We start from the raw sequence: 20,669 nt of genomic DNA, 5'->3' as shown, positions 1-20,669 counted from the left end.
AATGGGATTTGAAAGCCAGTAAAAGTCTGAGAAGGGAGACACCTGCAAGGAAGGTTAGCCTGGTGGTACCCTGTGGGGTCAGCAGGAGCCAAGTGGAAGCCAGGGCAGGAATGGGGAGACTGGGGTCCCCAGGTGCCGGCCTGGGTTTGTTTTTAAGACAGATGCTTCTTTCTCCTGCTCCTGACACAAGGGACACTGGACAGAGAAAGGTAAAAGCGGGGGCACCTGGGTGGCTCAGTCGGTTAAGCGTCTGACTTCAGCTCAGGTCATGATCTCGTGGTTCATGAGTTCGACCTGCATGTCGGGCTCTGTGATGACAGCTGGGAGCTCGGAGCCTGGAGCCTGCTTTGGATTCTGTGTCTCCCTGTCTCTCTGCCCCTCCCCCATGCATACTCTGTCTCTCTCTCAGAAAAAAATAAAATAAAATAAATAAAGCATTAAAAAAATTAAAAAAGAAGAAAGGTAAAAGCGGATTCAGTCCTGCTTTCTGTCACAAATGAGCTGCATTCAATCCATGTCTCGCCAGCAAGTTCTAATTCTAAGCTACGTATTCATTTATTCCTGTGGGTTTAAGAGTCTTATGAAATAGTAGAATGTTAATACAGGTCCTTGTCTGGAAAAATTTTCTGAAGTTTTTTTTTTTTCTTTCTTTCCTGACATCTCCTTATTAGTAAAACTTGATCTGATCTGAAATGAGGCTGATCATACATTTCACTTATCCCACTGTAGTGAGAATAGTAATACATCTTGCTGCAGAAATTTAATGTGTTTGATTGCGAGTTGCAGCCTATGGTATATGCACTCTGATGATTTTTTTCTAAAAATCTAAAAAAAAAATTTGAGTTCAGAAACACATATGGTCACAGGGATCTCAGAGAAGGGATTGTGAACCTGTGGTACCCATAACTTCTTTCAGAGGCTTTCTTCAAATCTAAGTTTTAAACTTCACATCTGTTTGGAATGGCTATTATTTTAAAACAAAACAAAACGAAACAGAAAATAACAAGTGCTGGTGAGGATGCAGAGTGGAGCGTAAGCTTTTGATTGTCCAGGCCTCCATTTCAAACACACGCATCTTGAGTCAACATATGGGCCACTAGCCACTAGCAAAACAACCAGGTAAGGGGCTAGACTGCTCTCACCCATGAAGGTTCCCTTTCAGGAAGCCCTCGGAAACCTGGAGAACTCACTGCTTGAGTGACCCATATCTCCCTTCCCATGCCCTAATTCCCACACATAGGTTTTACATTAGTAAATTAGCCAATCAACAGTGGACGTGAGAAACTCCAGGCACCCCACACTTAGACCCAAATGAAGGTAAAGCCCAAGGTCATTCCCGCTCCCCTTGACCTTGCTGTGTGGCCCTTGAGCGTGCCATGCCCTCTCCAGGTCGTAATACATCTTGTTCCTCAAAGTACCCTGATGGTGTCTTGCTGAAGTGCATCCTGTGATCATAATAAGAACCACGAGAGCTGACCCAGCCATAAATAGGGGCGCTGGTTGCGGAAATGTCTACGGAGCCTGCGGTGAGCGATGTGTGACGAGGCCAGCAGAGCTGGCATTCCTGACTGAAGCTGCTACCATCCATAGGCTCGGGAACATGGAGAAATTGGAATTCTTGTGTTTGGTACAGGGTGTGCAAAATGGTTCAGCGCTTTGGAAAACAGTATGGCGGTTCTTTGAAAAATCAGACTTCCCATATGATCTAGAAATTCCACCTCTGGAATTTTCAATCTGAAAGAATTGAAAGCAAGTACTGGAACAGAGATCGCTACGCCTCTGTTCATAGCAGCATTATTTACAATAGCCAAAAGATGGATGCAACCCATGAGTGCATCAACGAATGCATGGGTACCCAGGTGTGGTCTATATGTACAGTCCACTCCACCTGAACAAGGAAGGAAATCCTGACATGCGCCACAGCATGCGTGTACCTTGAAGACACGCTAAGTGAAATGATCCAGACACAAAAAGACAAATCTTGTGCAATTCCACTTCTATGTGGTAATTAGAGTAGTCAAATTCAGAGAGGCAGAAAACAGAATGGTGGCTGCCAGGAGGTGGGAGAGGGAAGAGTGGGGAACGAGTCTTTAATGGATTCAGGGTTTCAGTGTAGGAAGAGGAAAAAGTCCTGTGGATGGTTGGTGGTGATGGGGTACAACGTGAATGTACTTAATGCCACTGAACTGTTACGTTTAAAGGTGGTAAGAATGCTGCATTTTACGTTATGTATATTTTACCACAATTTAAAAAAAAAAATCTCAGTTTTAAGTGTAACTTTTCTGAAGTTCTTGATATAGTTTCCTTTCCCCCTTTCCTTTTTTGTTTTTTTGTTTTTTTTGACTGGAAAGTGAAATTACTCAAAGCATACTGTGACTTTATGACTAAAGTGACTAAAGTGACTTTATGACATTCTTAAAGGCTGCTAAGCTAGAGTTGTCTATGACATTAGGTATTTCAATGGGACGTGACCCTGAAATATGGTCAAAGGTGCAGAGACTGACCTAGGACCTGAGATCCTCTGGGACCCAGCAGTGTGATCGTGGGCAAGTGACTTAGCTACTTTATATGATTATATATTTTATATTTACATGAACAATACTTACCTTATTTGTTCCATAAGCTGACATATTGAGCGAAAGTATATGAAAATGCTTAAAAATCTAACATACTACACAATCCTAATGCATTCTTATGAAAATTAAATTGTTAACAGGGCTTTTCCCATGCCAGGCTTGTTTCATAGGAATGTCTGATGGCAGGAGAATTTGCACTTTTAGGTTTATTTATTTACTTTGGTAATCTCTACATCCAATGTGGAGTTGGAACCCATGACTCCAAGAGCAAGAGTCACATGCTTTTCTGACTGAGTCAACCAGGGACCGTCAGAATTGGGACTTTTAAAGCCTAGACTCCTGTACAGAAGAATGATTCACTGTGGCTTTCCTCTAGCTGGAGAACACATGACACGAAACTGGGGACCCTTGAAGGACACAGAGCTCACTGATTGCAGCAGCGAGTAGAAGCTACATTCTTGGACTTGGCCTCTTTGCTCATTGGCAAGATTCCCTCTTATCCATTCTTCCTTCGTAGAACCAGAGGCAGCGGACTCCAGCGTGCACAGGACAAAAGGCCCTCGCGCCAGGTGTCAGGGCTGCTGAGCGGCTGACAGCAACATGCTCCTTTCCTGGTATTTGTAGCTGCATTTTGTACCACTTGCGGGAGGTGCATGCAGCGTCCCCCTCCCCCAGGAGAGTCAGACTTCAAGGGGTCTTTCCTCCCAGGTGTGCACAGAAGGGAAGTGCATGCCCGGGAATGCTGGGTGTGACAGTCTCCAGTTCTCTCCCCAGACAGATTTCCCACCTTCCTGACGTGGTTGCCTGGCTGGGTATACATCAGATACTCACAGTTCTTTAAAATGCAGCTAGAGTGCTTTGGGACATATTCTGCAATCAGACTGAAACAATATTGTCCTGCCAGATCTGCCAGGTCACTGTCTTTGACACATTTCTCATCACCATGCATCATTTCATCCGGCTTGCATCTGCTCAAATGTACCCAGTCATGACTTGCTATTTTCTTGGCTTAGTCAACCCACTCGGTGGCTGGTGAGAGTGACTGATCTGTTTTCTAGATTTTTCTAGGTTTCCTATTTCTTACAATTTACTGTATTTACCTCCCGGCCCGAGGAAAGATTTCCTTGGGGACCCAGTTATTTTTGCGAGGACCGGGGGCCTTAAAAACCAGCACAGGCTCCCCGCGAATGCTCTGTTTTCAACTGATCCAATCAGTCCTCGTCCTCAGCCAGGATTTTGTTTGCCTCCTTCCGGAAGGCACTTTCAGGAACGCTAGACACTGAGGGCTAGACACCGGCTTACAAGGAGGGGCAGCAGGAAGCTGCGGGGTAGTTTTAAGAGGGGGCGGGGGGCGGGAGGAATCCGGATATGACTGCAGAAACCCTGGCGATTCTGAAATAACACGTGTCCCATCATGAACTCCATGTGCTGTTGAGACTGGCCTCTCTCACATTCTGTTGCCTTCTTCTGGCTCCTCCCACCATCTCCCATGCTAATCTTTCCTTCTTAACTCCTATGGCCTTAGAAAAACGATCCCCATGAAGCGGAAACAATCCTTAAGGAAGATACAGATGATGTAATTTGACATAGCTATGGTCTCAAAAAAGTAAGAATTTGCCTCTATAGGAGCCCAAAGTAAGAGCCTATAGGAACACCACGAAGGTTTTATTTTTTCTGTGGCTGCTACGTGGAAAGTTCCAGCCTGCATATGCTAACCATATACAAGTTTTATCGCCTGCTGAGCCCATTCTTTCCTGTCTCCATCTTGTCGTTCTCCTCCAGCTCCTGTGCCCCTAGCTCGCCCCCGCCACCCGGTTGCCCACAGTGCCCTTCTCAGGGGTGACAGATGGCCGCACATGTCCTCCCAGGGTCTCTGGGAACTTTAGGAGACCCGCACAACGACGCTTTACTGTTTTCCCCCATGGACCTCTAGATTATTATCGATTTTCCTCCCTTACTTACTAACTTCCTTTCAATTCCTATTTGTCTGAGTTGAGTCAGTGTGGCTGCATCGTCTCTCATTTCTCTCTAGGAATTTGCTTAGGTAAGTGAGAAATGGAAGAAGTTACATTTGCACACTTGCTTTCCCATTGGTCACTGAAGATGCCTCCTAGGCTGCTTTTCTTGAGTGGCAGACACTGCTGAGAATTCTGAGAAAAATTCTTTGCTAGCCGTTCTAGCAAAGGAGGATGTGAATCTGAGGACTAACTGCTGTAGGTAGAATGCTTGTGTCCCCTCAACTCCCAAAGTGATGGTATTAGGAGGTGGGGCCTTTGGGAGGTGATTAGGTTTAGGTGCAGGTGAAGCTAGTAGAACCTCCATGATGGGATTAGTGCCCTTAGAGGAAGAAGAAAAGATCAGAACCCTCTTTCTGCCATGGGAGGGCAGAGAGAGAAAGCAGCTCTCTACAAGCCGTGAAGAGAGCTCTCACTACAACCCAACTCTGCTGGCACCCTGGTCTGGACCTATTAGCTTCCAGACTATGAGAAATAAGTTTCTGCGTCAGCCACCCAGACCATGATGTGTCTGTTTTAGCAGCATGAATGAAGGCATTAATCGAGTCAAGTACTGGCCAGGGAATCAAAGTACCCATCCTTAGCCCACAGGGCATGTCATCGGAGACCAGGGCTTTGTGTGGACAATACCCTGCATTGTGAAGGCTGTGTGGCATTTCCAACTTAAAATTCTCTCCGATGCGCAGGTTAAGCCTAAGCTATTCATTGTCGAGATGACTTCAACCTGGCCTGTGCTCCTGTTACCTTCAGCGACTGACGTTACAACTGAGCCACGTGACCTCCTTGGCCCGGTTGCTGTTGTTGTTTTTAATATAAGGAAAGCCCCATTAAAGGAAACATCAGGGCTATGCGTGGAGGCAAAGAGAAAACAACAAATCGTAACATGCTCCCGGAGGTGTGTGCGTGAACTGAAAAAGGGAGTATCTTACATGTTAATAGGGGCTTAAAGTAGGGCTGCCAGATAAAACTACAGGATTGCCAGTTAAATCTGAATTTCAGATAAGCAGTGAATCCTTTTTTTAGTATAAGTGTATTCCATTTGGTGTCTGGTGTTCTGTGCCAAATTTGGCAACTCTGTCTTAAAGCCTCACTGCTCAAAGTGCAGTCCCTGAATCAGCAACACGGCATCCCCGGGAAGCTTGTCAGAAATGCAGAATCTCAGGTCCCAGCCCAGACTCACTGAGTCAGAATCTGCGTTTTTCCCACATGCCGGCACAGTAACATTTGAGAAGAACTGCTTTAGAATTTACAACCTGGTCTTTAAATTGTGCCGAAACATTGGCAAGGGAAAGGGAAGCAGGGAACCAGTCTTTCTGACAGGATGCAGATTTAAGTGCTGACAGGACGTTGGCACACTGGCATTTTCCTCCCCTTGAAGGGCACAGTCTCTTCCCTCTAGCTCACCTCCTGTTTCCAGACCTGCTTAGCTACTGAAGCAGAGTGAGATCTGCCAGCAAGGACTCAGGGTGGGAGCAGGAAGATGGAAGGGGGGCGTTCTTATTCTAGAGGAGCCACTGCCCCCAGACCCTTGGCCATTATCTGAATACAGCAGATTCACCCAGTGGCTGCCATAGCAGCCACATCTATGTGTATCTTGCTCTCTCTATTTAAAGTCAGCATCAATGTCGGGGCACCTGGGTGGCTCATTTGGTTAAGCCCCTGACTCCTGGTTTCTGCTCAGGTCATGATCTTGCAGTTTGGTGGGTTTGAGCCTCATGTTGGGCTCTGTGATGGTGGCGTGGAGACTGCTTGGGATTCTCTCTCTTTCTTTCTCTCTCTCTCTCTCTCTCTCCCTCTCCCTCTCTCTGTCCCTCCTCCAACTGCACTATCTCTGTCTCTCTCAAAATAAATAAAACTTAATAAAAAATAAAGTCATCATCAATGTCAACAGGTGCCATTCATTTAGTAACGGCTATTCGGGAAAATATGACACACTGGAGGAAATGGACATATCCATGGTAGTTGTCATTTTGATTTCAGAAATGTTAACATGGGAAATAGTTATGCTCCTGAATCAGGAAGTATGGGAGAGAGCTGTGGAGTGGTGTTCAAAAACAGCCAGGAGAAATACGGGTGTTGGAAGACAAGTTGGGTCAAATACTTAGGATGAGAGGGCTAAGGAAATGGTATGCAAGGAAGCATGTGGCTATAGGAGTCAGATGGACAAAACATAAAGGGTGGCTCAGTTAGTTGAGCATCCAACTTTGGCTCAGGTCATGATCTCATGGTTCGTGAATTCGAGCCCCACATCGTGCTCTCTGCTGTCAGCACAGAGCCCACTTTGGATCCTCTGTCTCCTTCTCTCTCTGCCTCTCCCCCACTTGCACTCTGTCTCTCAAAAATAAATAGAAACCATTGAAAATTTTCAGAAAAACATAAAGAGAGGAAGAAATGTCTGGGTTGCCAGTGGCCTCATGAAGCAGGCTTGAGTTAGGAGCTCAAGACCATTACCAGCTCTATCGAGGCTAATAGGCACCTCTGTTCCATAATCCATTAACACTTGTTGATAGGTTTTTTTTAACCAAGTTCTTTGATAGGAATAACCCTTTCTTTCTTTCTTTCTTTCTTTCTTTCTTTCTTTCTTTCTTTCTTTCTTTCTTTCTTTCCTACAAAACTGTTAAGAAGCCCTATCACCTGAAAATCCATACTTCAAATGTAGGGAAAAATAGTTATTATCTGCATTACAAGTGGATTTTTCAACTTACAAAATAGTTCAGTGGAATTAAAAAAAATCTCTCATATGTTCTACATCAATTAATATTTGGGTGAGAATGAGAGCAAAGCTTCAATTAAATGTAATTCAACAAGTCTTTATGGGTTATCTACTTACTGTGGTATTAAATATAAAGTTATTAAGATTTCATTGCAGTGGAAGAATTTTTAAAAAGGAACTAAAAGAAACTATGAAATTTTAATTTTTCAATGAGAAGATAATTTGAGTCACAAATATCTGACAGCCTCATTTTTTTAAAATAGTATACTGGGTTAGGTTCTGGAATATCCTTGCAAATGATTTTATTGCATTAATTTTCACAATTTCCCTTACCTGCATACAGTCCCCTAGTGGGATCCCATTGACCTAAGGATAAAATTCAAATCTGGTCCCTAAGTACTGCTTGGGGTGGTTCTCTACCTGTGTGGTCCTTTCCCAAACCTACAGTGCAACAGTATGGTCCTTGACATTCCAAAATCCACGGTCCTGTCTCCAGCCACTGTGCTTTTCATTGGTTGACAGACATCACTGATGTCATATAACACTTAATTCACAGAGCCTTGCACAGCGCCTGGGCAGAGGGAGTGCTCAATAACATTGCTGATGGACTGAGGAAATGAATGAATGAATGAATGTAGATCCACTAAATCTTTTATAGATCTAAGGATCTGTTTCATTTGTTCTCTTAACCTGGGAGGGGGGAGAACAATATTTAGCAGCCATTTGTTTTATTTATTTTTTTTAATTTTTTTTAACGTTTATTTATTTTTGAGACAGAGACAGAGCATGAACGGGGGAGGGTCAGAGAGAGGGAGACACAGAATCCGAAACAGGCTCCAGGCCCCGAGCTGTCAGCACAGAGCCTGACGCGGGGCTCGAACTCACGGACCCCGAGATCATGACCCGAGCCGAAGTCGGCCGCTCAACCGACTGAGCCACCCAGGCGCCCCTAGCAGCCATTTGTTTTACAGGCAGGATATTGACGTGAAAAGAATACTGGGTTCGGATTTGGGAGATTTCCAGCTTTTACCCTTGCTAGTTGGGCAACCTTAGCCTAATCATTTACCCTTCTGCATTCTTGATCTGCACGAGAAATTCAGCTGAACCCGCTCTCCCCTGGCTCTAACTTTAATGGTCATCATTGTCCCCATTCATTTTCTTGATGGAGTGTATATAGTCCCCTCCCCAATTCCCACCTGTAACAGTTCTTTATATTTCTTTTTGTGGATGCACTAATAGCCAGCAACCTGTGTAACCATGGGAATGTAGTTCAAAACACAGCCTTCATTTCGGCCAAGGCTGAAAGGTAAACACAGATGGGTAACAGAGCAGTTCAGAAAATCAACCACTTTATTCATTAGGCCATCTGGTCATCCTTTACAGTGTCTTTCTGTACAATCATTAGGAAAAGACACATTAGAAACTGTTCAACTTCACAGCTGAATTTTTCGGGCCAAAGGTTTCCTTCCTACAAGGCTGGACACTGGTAAATTACTAAAGCATTTTCGAGGGGCATGTTGTTGATACTGTAGACAAATACCTGTCTACCCTCATGATCTAAGATTTGGATATTGATATTCTGGAGCAACTTGAAATGATTACGGCTCTTTCCATAGCTGTCTTGTTTTTGCCTCGCGAAGCTCTCCCTAGTATGGCTAATAATATCATTACCAATAGATGCTTAAAAAATTCCACTCAGCAGTGTGAGAAATAACACCTAATGAGCATCTCACTTGCACCCCTGCTTACCTTCTGCAGCTGCTTCTGAACTTAATATCCCTGTACCTTCCTGTTTCCTTTTGATCACAGCTGCTTCATATGCTTGAAAACACCCACGAAGGCGCAGAACAGACCGCCCTCTTAACTTCTCCACCTGCTGGTCAATCCCCAAAGATTCCTTGAGTCCAATTTACCAGCTGCTCTGCCCACCTGCAGCCCCGTTGAGGCGTGTTCCGGCAGCCTCCTCTCCTGGTGTCCTGCCCTACTTGCCAACTCCCAGCCGGTTCCCCTGTCCAACTCCTCCACCCTATGAAAACTCGGGCCAACCCTATTTCTGGCCTGAATTAAGAAATTCAGAAATTCCGTATCAAGTGGCAGCAGCATTGGGCAGCCGAGCGGCAGGATGGGAACAGAGCCATCTCTCATCAGGAGGTCCCAGTGGGACTTTTCGAGGCAGGGAACCTCTGAGGACACTTTCCTGGTTGTCTCTTGGTCATTTTCTTTTTCCCTTTCCCTTCCAAAGAGCACATCAAAAACTGTTTTTCTCCAAGGGTGAGAGACATTACAGTCGGACTTCCTGTTTAGTTTGTGATGGAAAAAACAGAAAGCCGTGCAAATTTAGCTGCAGATAAAAATAGCTCTGCTGTCTTAAAGTCATTAAGCGAACATAAAAGGCTCTTTGTGGTTTCGGGATATCTGGAACCTGGCATCTGTCACCATTCCTCTGTCCTCGTCCAGAGGCGAGGCATTCAGAACGAGGATTCCACGCTTAATGGCACCTTGAGAGTAAGGGCTCCCAGGTGCCCGTCAAACCTGTCACTCTGAACAGCTGTGGCTAAGTGACGACTTGTCCCTCCACCCTCCGTTGAGTTCTGCATAAACGGGTCTGCAGAGTTGTGCCAGGGGAGGCGTCTAGGGCTGGATGCGCACTGCCCCAGCCGTAGCACCATGAGTCACCCTCACCTGGCTTTGCTGTGTCCATTCCAGCACTCCTCTTCGTTGGACGCGCCCGCCGTCATGCTCTCATCTTTGCAGATGGTGTAGGGCAACGCCGACCAGACCTTTTTAGAGAGCTTCAGTTTCTCTTTTATGTCTGTGACCTGATCAAGAAAGCAAGGAAAGAGAGTGAATATTCTCCCCAGGCGTTGCCCATTTCTACACAAGGACACAACACAGGTGGAGGTTAGAGAATCTGTGCTAGGACTAGAATGAAACTCTATCGGTTTTAAGGGAGAGACACTGAGCCGCAGGATTTATTGCGAAGGCAAGCCTCCCTACCTCCTCCCTCAATCTTCCTCTAGCTTCTGGCAGAGAGTTCTCAGGTAATTGGCTTTTTGTTTTCCATCTTTTCTGTCCTCCCATGCTTTGAATTAAAAACTTGCGAAGCATCTCAACTGGCTCCGGGTCCCTCTCTGGCTGGGAGAAATAGGTATTCCCCCCTGCAAATTCCCTAAACATATTGTTTAGAATTCATTTGCTCGGATGTCACATAAATGCACTGAAACAATGCACCAAGAGATAAAATGCTTTTCCCAACGGTCTATTTGTTTCTGTAAGAAATAAATATTGTCACTAATTCGACTGCTGGTAACCTCCGCTCTTAACCAATTGACAGGTCCATATAGCACACTCTTGGATGGTGAGTGGCAACCCAAACCCACTTAAAAATCTCTACAGCCAGAAGAGAAGAGTCATTCCAAATACAGGTAAGTGTAAAATCCACAGCCCTTGGGGCGCCTGGGTGGCGCAGTCGGTTAAGCGTCCGACTTCAGCCAGGTCACGATCTCGCGGTCCGTGAGTTCGAGCCCCGCGTCAGGCTCTGGGCTGATGGCTCGGAGCCTGGAGCCTGTTTCCGATTCTGTGTCTCCCTCTCTCTCTGCCCCTCCCCCGTTCATGCTCTGTCTCTCTCTGTCCCAAAAATAAATAAAAAACGTTGAAAAAAAAAATTAAAAAAAAAAAAAAAAAAATCCACAGCCCTATGGATGGATGGCAGGAAAAAGCTTAGTAACCCCATCTTTCCTGTTTTCAGGCTCAGCACTGACTTTCACCTGCAGAAAGGGTAAAGACAGGGATTCAGTACCATTTTGGTTCCATAATTAACATCTAGTTCATGCAGTCACACCCCTGACTTTCTATTCTGCCCATGTAAACATTAGGAAAGTCTATGGATGGTTGAAATGCATCTGTTAAGGGTTGAATTATGTGCCCCCCCATTTATATGCCCAAGTTCTAACCCTCAGTTCCTGAGAATGTGACCTTGTTGGGACGTAGGTTTTTTTTTCTTTTTTCAGAGGCAAGGGAGTTACAAAGAGGTTATTAGGATGGCCCTAATCCATTATGACTGATGCTCTTGTAAAAAGGGAAACGTTGGACACAGAGATATGCCTAAAGATAAGACAATGCAGAGAGAAGTAGGAAGAAGAAACCTACCTATAACCAATGAGAGGGACCTGGAAAAGAACCTTCCCTCACAGCCTCAGGAAAATCCAATCCTTCTGCCATCTTGGTTTTGGACACCTAACCTCCAGAGCCATGACACAATAAATTACTGTTCTTTAAGCCACCTTGTCTGTGTCATGTTGATACAGCATCTCCAGCATACACCCACACAGCATCATAGAAGGGACAACCACTGAGATTTATATATTTGAGGTCGATAGCCTTTGGAAATAAATTATTCTATGTTTACTATGGATGGAGTATAGCGTTTTACAAAAAATTCCAAAGCTCTTTTGTCAGGTTTAAGAGTGAACACAAAGGAACATCAGATCTCTGTCCCAGTCATGTTTCTCAGTAGTTCCAGATTTATATGGTCTTTGGCCCTTGCTTATCTGTGATTCTGATGATGACTGAGGCTTCAGTACTGAGAAATGTCTGCCTATCCAGAAAGTGCTAAAGATGGCCAGAGTACTGAATCTGAGAACCCGGTACATACCCCGATGTTACTTTTGTTTTGGAGCATGAAAAGAACCCATAAGCGATGACATTCCAAGAAGTAGCTTACACACAGCCATGGTTTAGGATGGCATAAGATCTGCACTCTCTGATTTCTGCCATTCATGCTGACTTTGGTCCACGGGTTCCCCTAACCCCTGGCTCTCCTGCCAGCCAATCTGACTGGGTAAGGACATTTGCCATGAGAGCCAGTCCTTTTCTGCTGCCCTTTGGGGCACAAGTGTGGGTGCACGTTGATATTTGTTTTTTATTTTTTGTTTGAAAGATATGTGGCCATTTCTATACAGCCATAGGTGGATGTACATTCTGTTTATCGATTATATGAACACACAACCCCCAAAAGCCAACTAATAAATGTTGAAAGACTGACAGAAAAATCACCATTCTGCAACTATCAGAGTTATCATTAATCTCAGCAAGTATTATCTATAGACGCTGTTGTGGGTTGAATTTTGTCCTTCCCATAAGATGTCAAAGTCCTAACCACAGTACCTGTGAGTGTGACTTTATTTGGAAATGGGGCTGTTGCAGAATCAGGTAAAAGTGGAGTCATTAGGGTGGGCTCTAATCCAGTACGACTTTGTCCTTATAAAAAGGGGGGATTTAGGCACAGACACAGATATACACAGGAAGAACACCATGTGAAGATAAAGGCATAGATCAGGGTGATGCATCTACAATCCAAGGAATATCAACAATTGCAAGAAAACCAGTGGATGCTAGGAGAGACTCAAGGATTCCATCACGATCCCAGAAGGAACCAACCCTTCTAACACCTTGATCTTAGGCTTCTAGACCCCCAACTGTGAGACAATAAATGTCTGTTGTAAGCCACCCACTTGGTGGTACTTTGCTACAGCAGCCCTAACAAACTGGTACAAATGCAAAAAACACTGGGCGAAAGTTTGATGGAGAATAGGATGTTTACACAATCTCCAAGTATTCCCCATAGAATACTCATTATTACAAAAGGAAAACTGGTCACTCTACAGTGCAAAAACTCTGCAGGCCCCCACCTTAACCAAGTGATCAAAGTAGTGGGACACAGTGATTTTAGGTGCCTCTGGATGTGAGGTGACAAGAAGGACACATCACTTATGTAGCTAAAATTCCTAACCTGGATCCAATCATGAGGACATGTCGGACAAACACAATGTCCAAGCTGATGGACGCTATGAGACAACCAGCTTGGATCCTCCAAATATGTGAGTCATAAAAGACAAGGGAGGGCTGAAGACGTCTTCTAGATTAAGAAGAACAACAGACATGGTATTCAAATGCAGTGTCTGATTCTGGATAGGACACTCGACTGGAAAAATAATCGCCAGAAAGGATATTACGGAGATAGTTGGCAGAATTTGAATATTGACTTTGTATGACAAAATATTGTATTGGTGTTTAGTTTTCCAAATATGAGCTTATATTGTGGTCATGTAGGCGAATGTCATGTTCTTAGGAGATACATGCTGGACTATTTAGAAATAAAGGGTTATGGTTCCCACAACTTACTCTAGAATGATTCAGGAATCATTTTCATCTTCATCATCATCATCACATAGATGTATAGAGATACAGCAAGATAGAAAATGTGGCAAATTTTTAACGGTGAATGAATCCAGATGGAAATATATAATTTTTTAAAACAGCGTTTTTTCAGTACCTTTGAATGATTTTCAAAATAAAACATGTCCAAAATAAATCCCTCACTTGATTTGTCCCACAAGGTGCCACATCGGTGTCCCTAACCTTTGCAACCTCGGACACTCCTTAGCCACTCATTCTGACTGTTCTCAAACACAAATCCCAGAAAAAGCACCAGGTATTACATACTCACCACTAATTCAGAAAACTGTCACTAGCTTCAGTACTAAAGTACTGTCAGGTGTATGTATCTGTCCCAGAATAAAGTACACCAGAAATGACCATTCTCTCCTCTGCTTACTTAATGCTAAAAATCCCTCCTTTACACTGTGGGAATCTGAACCAAACATATGTATTTTGAGACAGAGAAAGTCTAAGACGGCATGACATCCCACAGGTATCTCCTCTTTTGAGGTTTTCAAAATGTAGCCGTGTATGTTGTGCTGCTCATTCTGTAAACCCCACTCAAGCATTGTCTCTTTCAAGGAGCAGTGTCTGGCCTCCCAGTTAGCTGGATTCAACTTTCTGTGTCCACAGTGCCCTGTTCATGATTCTAAGTACTGATTACTCCAAGCTTTTGTAATTGGCTTGCTTTTCTGACCCTAAGACCACGTGCTTCTTGATGCAAGGACGGGGCTCCAACTTGTCATCCCCAGGGCTTAGATGAACCAGGTGACCAATCACTCCAGTTTGCCTGGGACACGGGGGAATTCTAGGACACACCATATTTGCAGCGCTAAAACCGGGAGGTCCTGGCAAACCGGGACGAGTTGATCACACACATCTTAGCACAAGGTAGGTGCTCAGTGAATGCTGATCGGGAAAATAGATTTAATTGCCCCAATCTGCTACAAGGCCACAGACAGTCTAGCTAACACAAAATCGTGTGGTCCCACGACGTGCGCTCATGTCGGAAAGGCGGGAGCAGAGATGGGCTGTATCTGGCTAAGTGAGGAGCATGTGGGCCCTCTCTGAGTCGTGACAGGACATTTTGTAATCAGGTCGTGTTCACTCTGGCATTTCAGGAGCCAGGCGTTTCCACCGTGCGATCGGTGGACATAACAGCAAAACAGCAACGAGAGATGTAAATGCTATTTTAACATTCTGCACGGAAACATCAGCCAATTCACTTCCAGCCCAAGGATGCCGATGCAGACAAGTTGGAAAAAAGGGACCCTATTAGCCACCAGGGACGCACATGCCTTTGATTCCAAAGAATATCCGAATGATGGCAGTTGTTTTTTTTTTTCAGTACCAAGCAAGTGTTTCGATCCTTACACTGTTGAGAAATATTTTGTCGTCTCTTATTTTTATTTCTGAATAATGTATGTGACCACTTTGCTGTAGCTCCAGATCTGAGTCGTTTTTTAAATTTTCTTCCTGGAAATTTAAGTGCACACAACAGTGAGCGACGCTTTATGTTAGCAAGAACTGTTAGTAAAAAATGTGTTACTGAAGTAACAGTGAATCCTAATTCGTTATACAAATCTGATGGGAACAAAGGGCTGGGGTCAAATAGGGAATTTACAGCAGTGCCTTTTCTCTGCCTCCCACACGAACCATTCCAGGACAAATTAACTTTCGCACATACTTGCCAGCTATATTTACCATTTGTCCAGTGTTACATTCGTAGTGCTGTAATGTTAGTAAATACTGGTAATACCTGAGTATTAAATGTTTTGCATCTGTGCCACTGAGAGGTTTTGAAAGTTAACTTCTGTCACATTGCAGGGCTCTCATCCAAATACTCTGTTGGGGACCACAGGGAAAACATGACCCTCTTCTGGAACTTATCTGTCTGGAGTTTACTCTGATTTCTGACGATTTAACTCCTGGCACCAGTAAAAGCATAGATTCTTCATTGAAGGCTCGGCAGAAGGTCCATGAATAGGAAGACAGAGGTACTGTTTTCATACCCATCTGTACAGAATTGCCAAATTAGACAAAAGACGGAAGAAACTGACAAGATGGAATGATCGCTAAAAACAAAGGGATTAGCAAAATCAAAGAGCAGAAAGAATGATCTAAGGACTGGTGTCTGATAATTTCATTTAAAAAATGATTTTGTCCCAAATATTTAACTTGAATCCAGTTTACAGGAAATACTGGGGATACAGGGACAAAGTAAGTAACACTATAAATAAATGGTCAGGCATATTCAGTGTGTGGGATATAATATAAGACAACCAGCCTCGACTCTTCAAAAGAGGTAAAATTGTAAAAAGCCAAGAAGACTGTTCTACATGAAAAGAAACTAAAAATGTAACAACCTAATGCTATGTGTGGACCTTTACTGAATCCATGATTTGGAAGAGGTAAGTACTCAGTTTGAGAAAGAGTTTTGAGACAATTGGTGACTTCTGAATACAAAATAGACAGTAGATGATACTATTGAATTACCAATAATATTCTTAAGTGTAATCATGGTATTGTGTTTATGTAGGAGACTATCTTTGCTTTTAAATTTCTTTTTAATGTTTATTTATTTTTGAGACAGAGAGAGAGCATGAACGGGGGAGGGTCAGAGAGAGGGAGATACAGAATCTGAAACAGGCTCCAGGCTTTGAGCTGTCAGCACAGAGCCTGACGCGGGGCTTGAACTCACGGACCGCGAGATCATGACCTGAGCCGAAGTCGGCCACTTAACCGACTCAGCCACCCAGGCGCTCCTATCTTTGCTTTTAAAAAAGATTTATGTCAAAGCTTTTTATCATGATGAGGTCCCAATAGTTCATTTTTGCTTTTATTTTCTTTGCCTTTGGAGACGTGCTGTGTAAGAAGTTGCTGTGGCTGAGGTCAAAGAGATTGCTGCCCGTTGTCTCCTCTAGGGTTTTGATAATTTCCTGTCTTACATTGAGGTCTTTCATCCATTTTGAGCTTATTTTTGTGTATGGTGTAAGAAAGTGGTCCAGGTTCATTCTTCTGCATGTTGCTGTCCAGTTCTCCCAACACCAATTGCTAAAGAGACTGTCTGTTTTCCATTGGATATTCTTTCCTGCTTTGTCGAAGATTAGTTGGCCATACATTTGTCAGTCCACTTCTGGGTTCGCTATTCTATTCCATTGTTCTTTGTGTCTGTTTTTGTGTCAATACCATACTGTCTTGATGATTACAGCTTTGTAGTAGAGGCTAAACTCTGGGATGGTGACATCTCCCGCTTTGGTTTTCTTTTTCAACATTATTTTGGCTATTTGGAATCTTTTGTGGTTCCATACAAATTTTAGGATTGTTTGCTCTAGTTTTGAGAAGAATGCCGGTGCAATTTTGATTGGGATTTCACTGAATGTGTAGATCGCTTTGGGTAGTATTGACATTTTAACAATATTTGTTCCTCCAATACCTGAGCATGGAATGTTTTTCTATTTCTTTGTGTCTTCTTCAATTTCTTTCACAAGTTTTCTACAGCTTTCAGTATTCAGATCTTTTACATGTTTGGTTAGGTTTATTCCTACGTATTCTATGGTTCTTGGTACGATTGTAAATGGGATTTATTTCTTGATTTCTCTTTCTGTTGCTTCATCATTGGTGTATAGAAATGCAACCGATGTCTGTACACTGATTTTGTATCCTGTGACTTTGTTTTTTAACTTACTTGAAAATAGCAAAAAGAGAAAAATCAATTATCATTGAGTCCACATGAGAAACATATGGATGTTCATTTTATTTTCTTCAACCATTTCAGTATTGTTTGGAAAAGTTAAAAATAATGGAAAGTTGGGAAAAGAAGTGAGACGTTGTTGTCAGGGCACATGGTATTTAAGAGACTTGCTGAATTCAGCACAGGGCAGTGACTGACTCAAAGCAGCTGGGAGATGACTGTGAGCTTTCACTAGGCTAAGGCACTCACACGCAATCCTCAATTCTGTCGGTGCTGACATATTATCGTTACGCCCTTTTGCAAATGGGAAACGGGGTCTTTGAGAGGTGAGGAAACTTGCCCTACATGTAGTAAATGGTGGACATGAGATTCAAATTCAAGTGTAGGCTTCAGAATTGTTACTCTTCACCACCACACTCGAGAGGAACATGTCCTATAGCCATGGTCTCTGGAGCATGGATGTTGGGTTGGTAGTGGAGATATATGTACATCCCTGGGGTGTGCAAGATGATTCAATGTAATTCAGGATGAAAACATGAGAACTTCTGTCTCTGTTTTTTAAATATAAAAACATAAGAGGAATTAAGCTTTTCTAATATTCAATCTATCTACAGATTGCTAGGTCTCTTAATCAGTCCATCTGGCAATGGCCATTTCTCAATTATCCTGTGGAAAGAGTAAGAGTTTCAGAGTGGAAGGGGGCTCACAGTGGTAGCTCTCTCTTCCATTATCTTATTCCTGGGGTATTGAAATCTATCACGGTTCACATGTCCTGGTTAAATGCGCTTATGGATTAGATTATGTAGTTTTAACTAATTAAATGGACGAGTGACTTAAAATGACTTTTGCGAGAAACTTTGTATCTCTTTCATTTCAAACAGTGCGAGCACAAGTGAACAATATTAAAATGGTAGGCTTACTCTTGATACATCTGCAACATTACAAGTAAAACTAATAAAGATTCTTTGTTTTACTTCTTCCTTTAAAATTTGCTACTTTTTGGGGCACCTGGGTGGCTCAGTCGGTTAAGCATCTGACTTCGGCTCAGGTCATGATCTCACGGTCCGTGAGTTCAAGCCCCGTGTCGGGATCTGTGCTGACAGCTCAGAGCCTGGAGCCCGTTTCAGATTCTGTGTCTCCCTCTCTCTGACCCTCCCCTGTTCATGCTCTGTCTCTCTCTGTCTCAAAAATAAATATACGTTAAAAAAATTTTTTTTTAAAATTTGCTACTTTTTGCATACCTTTTACAAGTTATAGAAAATATATTAGTTCAGTAGTACTTATATATAATTTATGAATAAATAGTTATTAAAGGGTGTCTATGATTCTGACTTTTGCTGATAGAGATGTGAGATCCAAAGAATTTGGAGCTTGCCAATCTATAGCCTGGGGAATGACAGGATATATTTTGAGTCATTGATGAAATCAGTTTAACGAGGTAGGAAAGTGTATTATGATTCAGAAAAAGTTCCATTGCATTGATTAAATAAGAAAAAGGCTTTTGTTGCTAGCATTCATTCATTAAACAGTTCTAATGTGCCCTAAGTCAGGTTTTATGCTATACCCTGGGGATACAAATATGGCCAGTACCTAGTCACTACCCTTGCAAGGTTCCTAGCATCCCTGTGTAGGAAGGGGTAGAAAGACATGAAGCAAATATGATGAGGTTAAGCAAAGTGCTATGGTAGGACTCATATCAATTTTCCCGAAAATTTCTGGGGAAAACTATATTTCCTCCCAAGCAAATAAGTCTTTGCTGATATTTGCTCTTTTGTGGCCACTGAATCTTGCCATGGTGATGATGAGGAAGCTGGATAATTAGTCATTTCCGTGCAGAGGGGTTAAAAACAGAAAATGCATCATGGTCCCCCAAGTTTTCCCTTCTGACAATGGGATGCTTTCATCCATGCAGAAGCCATTGCTTTTAGCCACTGCCCTGGTCTTCAGCTCCTCCTTTTGCTACGGTGCATCTGTGATTTCCTAACTCCCAGGGAATATCTGCTCTGCAGCAGAGTCAGTAAACAGTGCTGTGCGTGTCTTGGGTACTTAAGAAATATTTGTTGAGTGAATAAATACATGAACAGTGCTGCCGATTATCTGCTAAGGGAAGTAAGATTTCAAAAATGATCGATTATCTGCCAGCTACTCCCTTCTGGACTTTCCTTTGGAGAATAAGGAAGACATGGACAAATTCTGCTGGCCTTCCAAAAAGAAGTGCTTTCCCTTGACCTGATTATCCCCTGAGTGAGAGTGGGATCTCAGATGGCCCCTCCAATCCTCTAATTAGGATTCTAGTCTCTTGTCATCTCAAATGTCATTCTAGGTGTAATTTACACAGGTATGACAGAAGAGCCTTGGAGATCTCAAAGGCAATGTTGGCTTGGGGAAAAAACTATGAGAGTTTAAGTAAAAATGGAATGAATCCCATCTTAAGCAGTCTTTACAATCCTTATAAAGACACACTATTTCTAGTAACTTCCCTTTGGTTTTCTAAGCAAGTGACCTATTAAATACTGATTTGGGGTGTTTTTGAACTATTATTACCTTTGTCTCCCGTGTGGATCCTTTGATGGGGCACATTTGATCTCCCCCAAGAGACTTTCCCCATGGCCGTCCGTCTGCCTACCTGAGGCCCAAAGTCCATCTATACTGGACCTTTTCTTTCTCCTAGATCTTCCCTGTGAAGTGTGAGAAGTGAACTGTGAGAAGGCCACCTACTGTCCTCCGTCAATCATGCCCACACCAAAATTCACTTCCTTGGGTACCTGTTGTGTGCACCTGGCCCGATGCCTATTTGTTCACGATTTCAGAAAGATTCCAATGTACCTATTTCATCAGTATGAAAACATAATGTAACTGGATGTAAATAATATATACCATATCTTTAGAAAAAAGATGGTTAATATTTAAAGGGCTATACACTAAATAATACATATTGAGGGGGAAAAACAATGTGAATATTTTATAGGCTGAAGGTCATTTGTTAGCTTGGGAAAACAATCTGTTTAAAGAAACGAAGTCAGCCTCCCTTTTACCTCATGCGCAAGGCCACTTTACTTGGTCAAGTTAAGGGAAATTCACAGTGCATAATACTATTCTTGCAACCCGAGAGTTTAATAATCCAATTTCAGAGATCGTGACCTCGCCCAGCTTTACTCCAGAGAAGAATGATCATTTATTACAGCACCAAGTTCAATTCACGGTGTGAGCCTGCATTAGAATTCAAGTCGTGTATGTTCCTTCAGTGATCAAACAGAGGTCTGTGAATGAACCTGTTCACAACTTCTCACACTCACTTGAAAACACATACAGACTGTCTGGAGTAGAATATTTAAACTTCTGAAGTCACGGAGGGAATACTAACTCTTCTGATGTGCCCAAACGTCTGTAAACACAACCCCCCCCCCCAATATTCTTGAGGAAGTAGGGGTTACTAATGCCACTTGACTCAA

The 20,669-nt window shown here is 43.1% G+C and overlaps 1 protein-coding gene across 1 annotated transcript in view; it reads right to left on the bottom strand.

Annotated features, from left to right (window-relative positions):
* Positions 1 to 20,669, bottom strand: part of GPC6 (glypican 6) — a 1,111,907-nt gene that overhangs the window by 13,321 nt on the left and 1,077,917 nt on the right. The window contains exon 7 of the mRNA XM_042928923.1: positions 9,987 to 10,123. Coding sequence (XP_042784857.1) covers positions 9,987 to 10,123 — 137 coding nt within the window. The remainder of the gene's footprint in view (positions 1 to 9,986; positions 10,124 to 20,669) is intronic.

Source organism: Panthera leo, chromosome A1 (assembly GCF_018350215.1).
Source record: "Panthera leo isolate Ple1 chromosome A1, P.leo_Ple1_pat1.1, whole genome shotgun sequence".
In the NCBI taxonomy this organism is placed as follows: Eukaryota; Metazoa; Chordata; class Mammalia; order Carnivora; family Felidae; genus Panthera; species Panthera leo.
The sequence above is the reverse complement of the archived record's forward strand: the minus strand, read 5'-3'. Positions and strand labels throughout refer to the sequence as shown.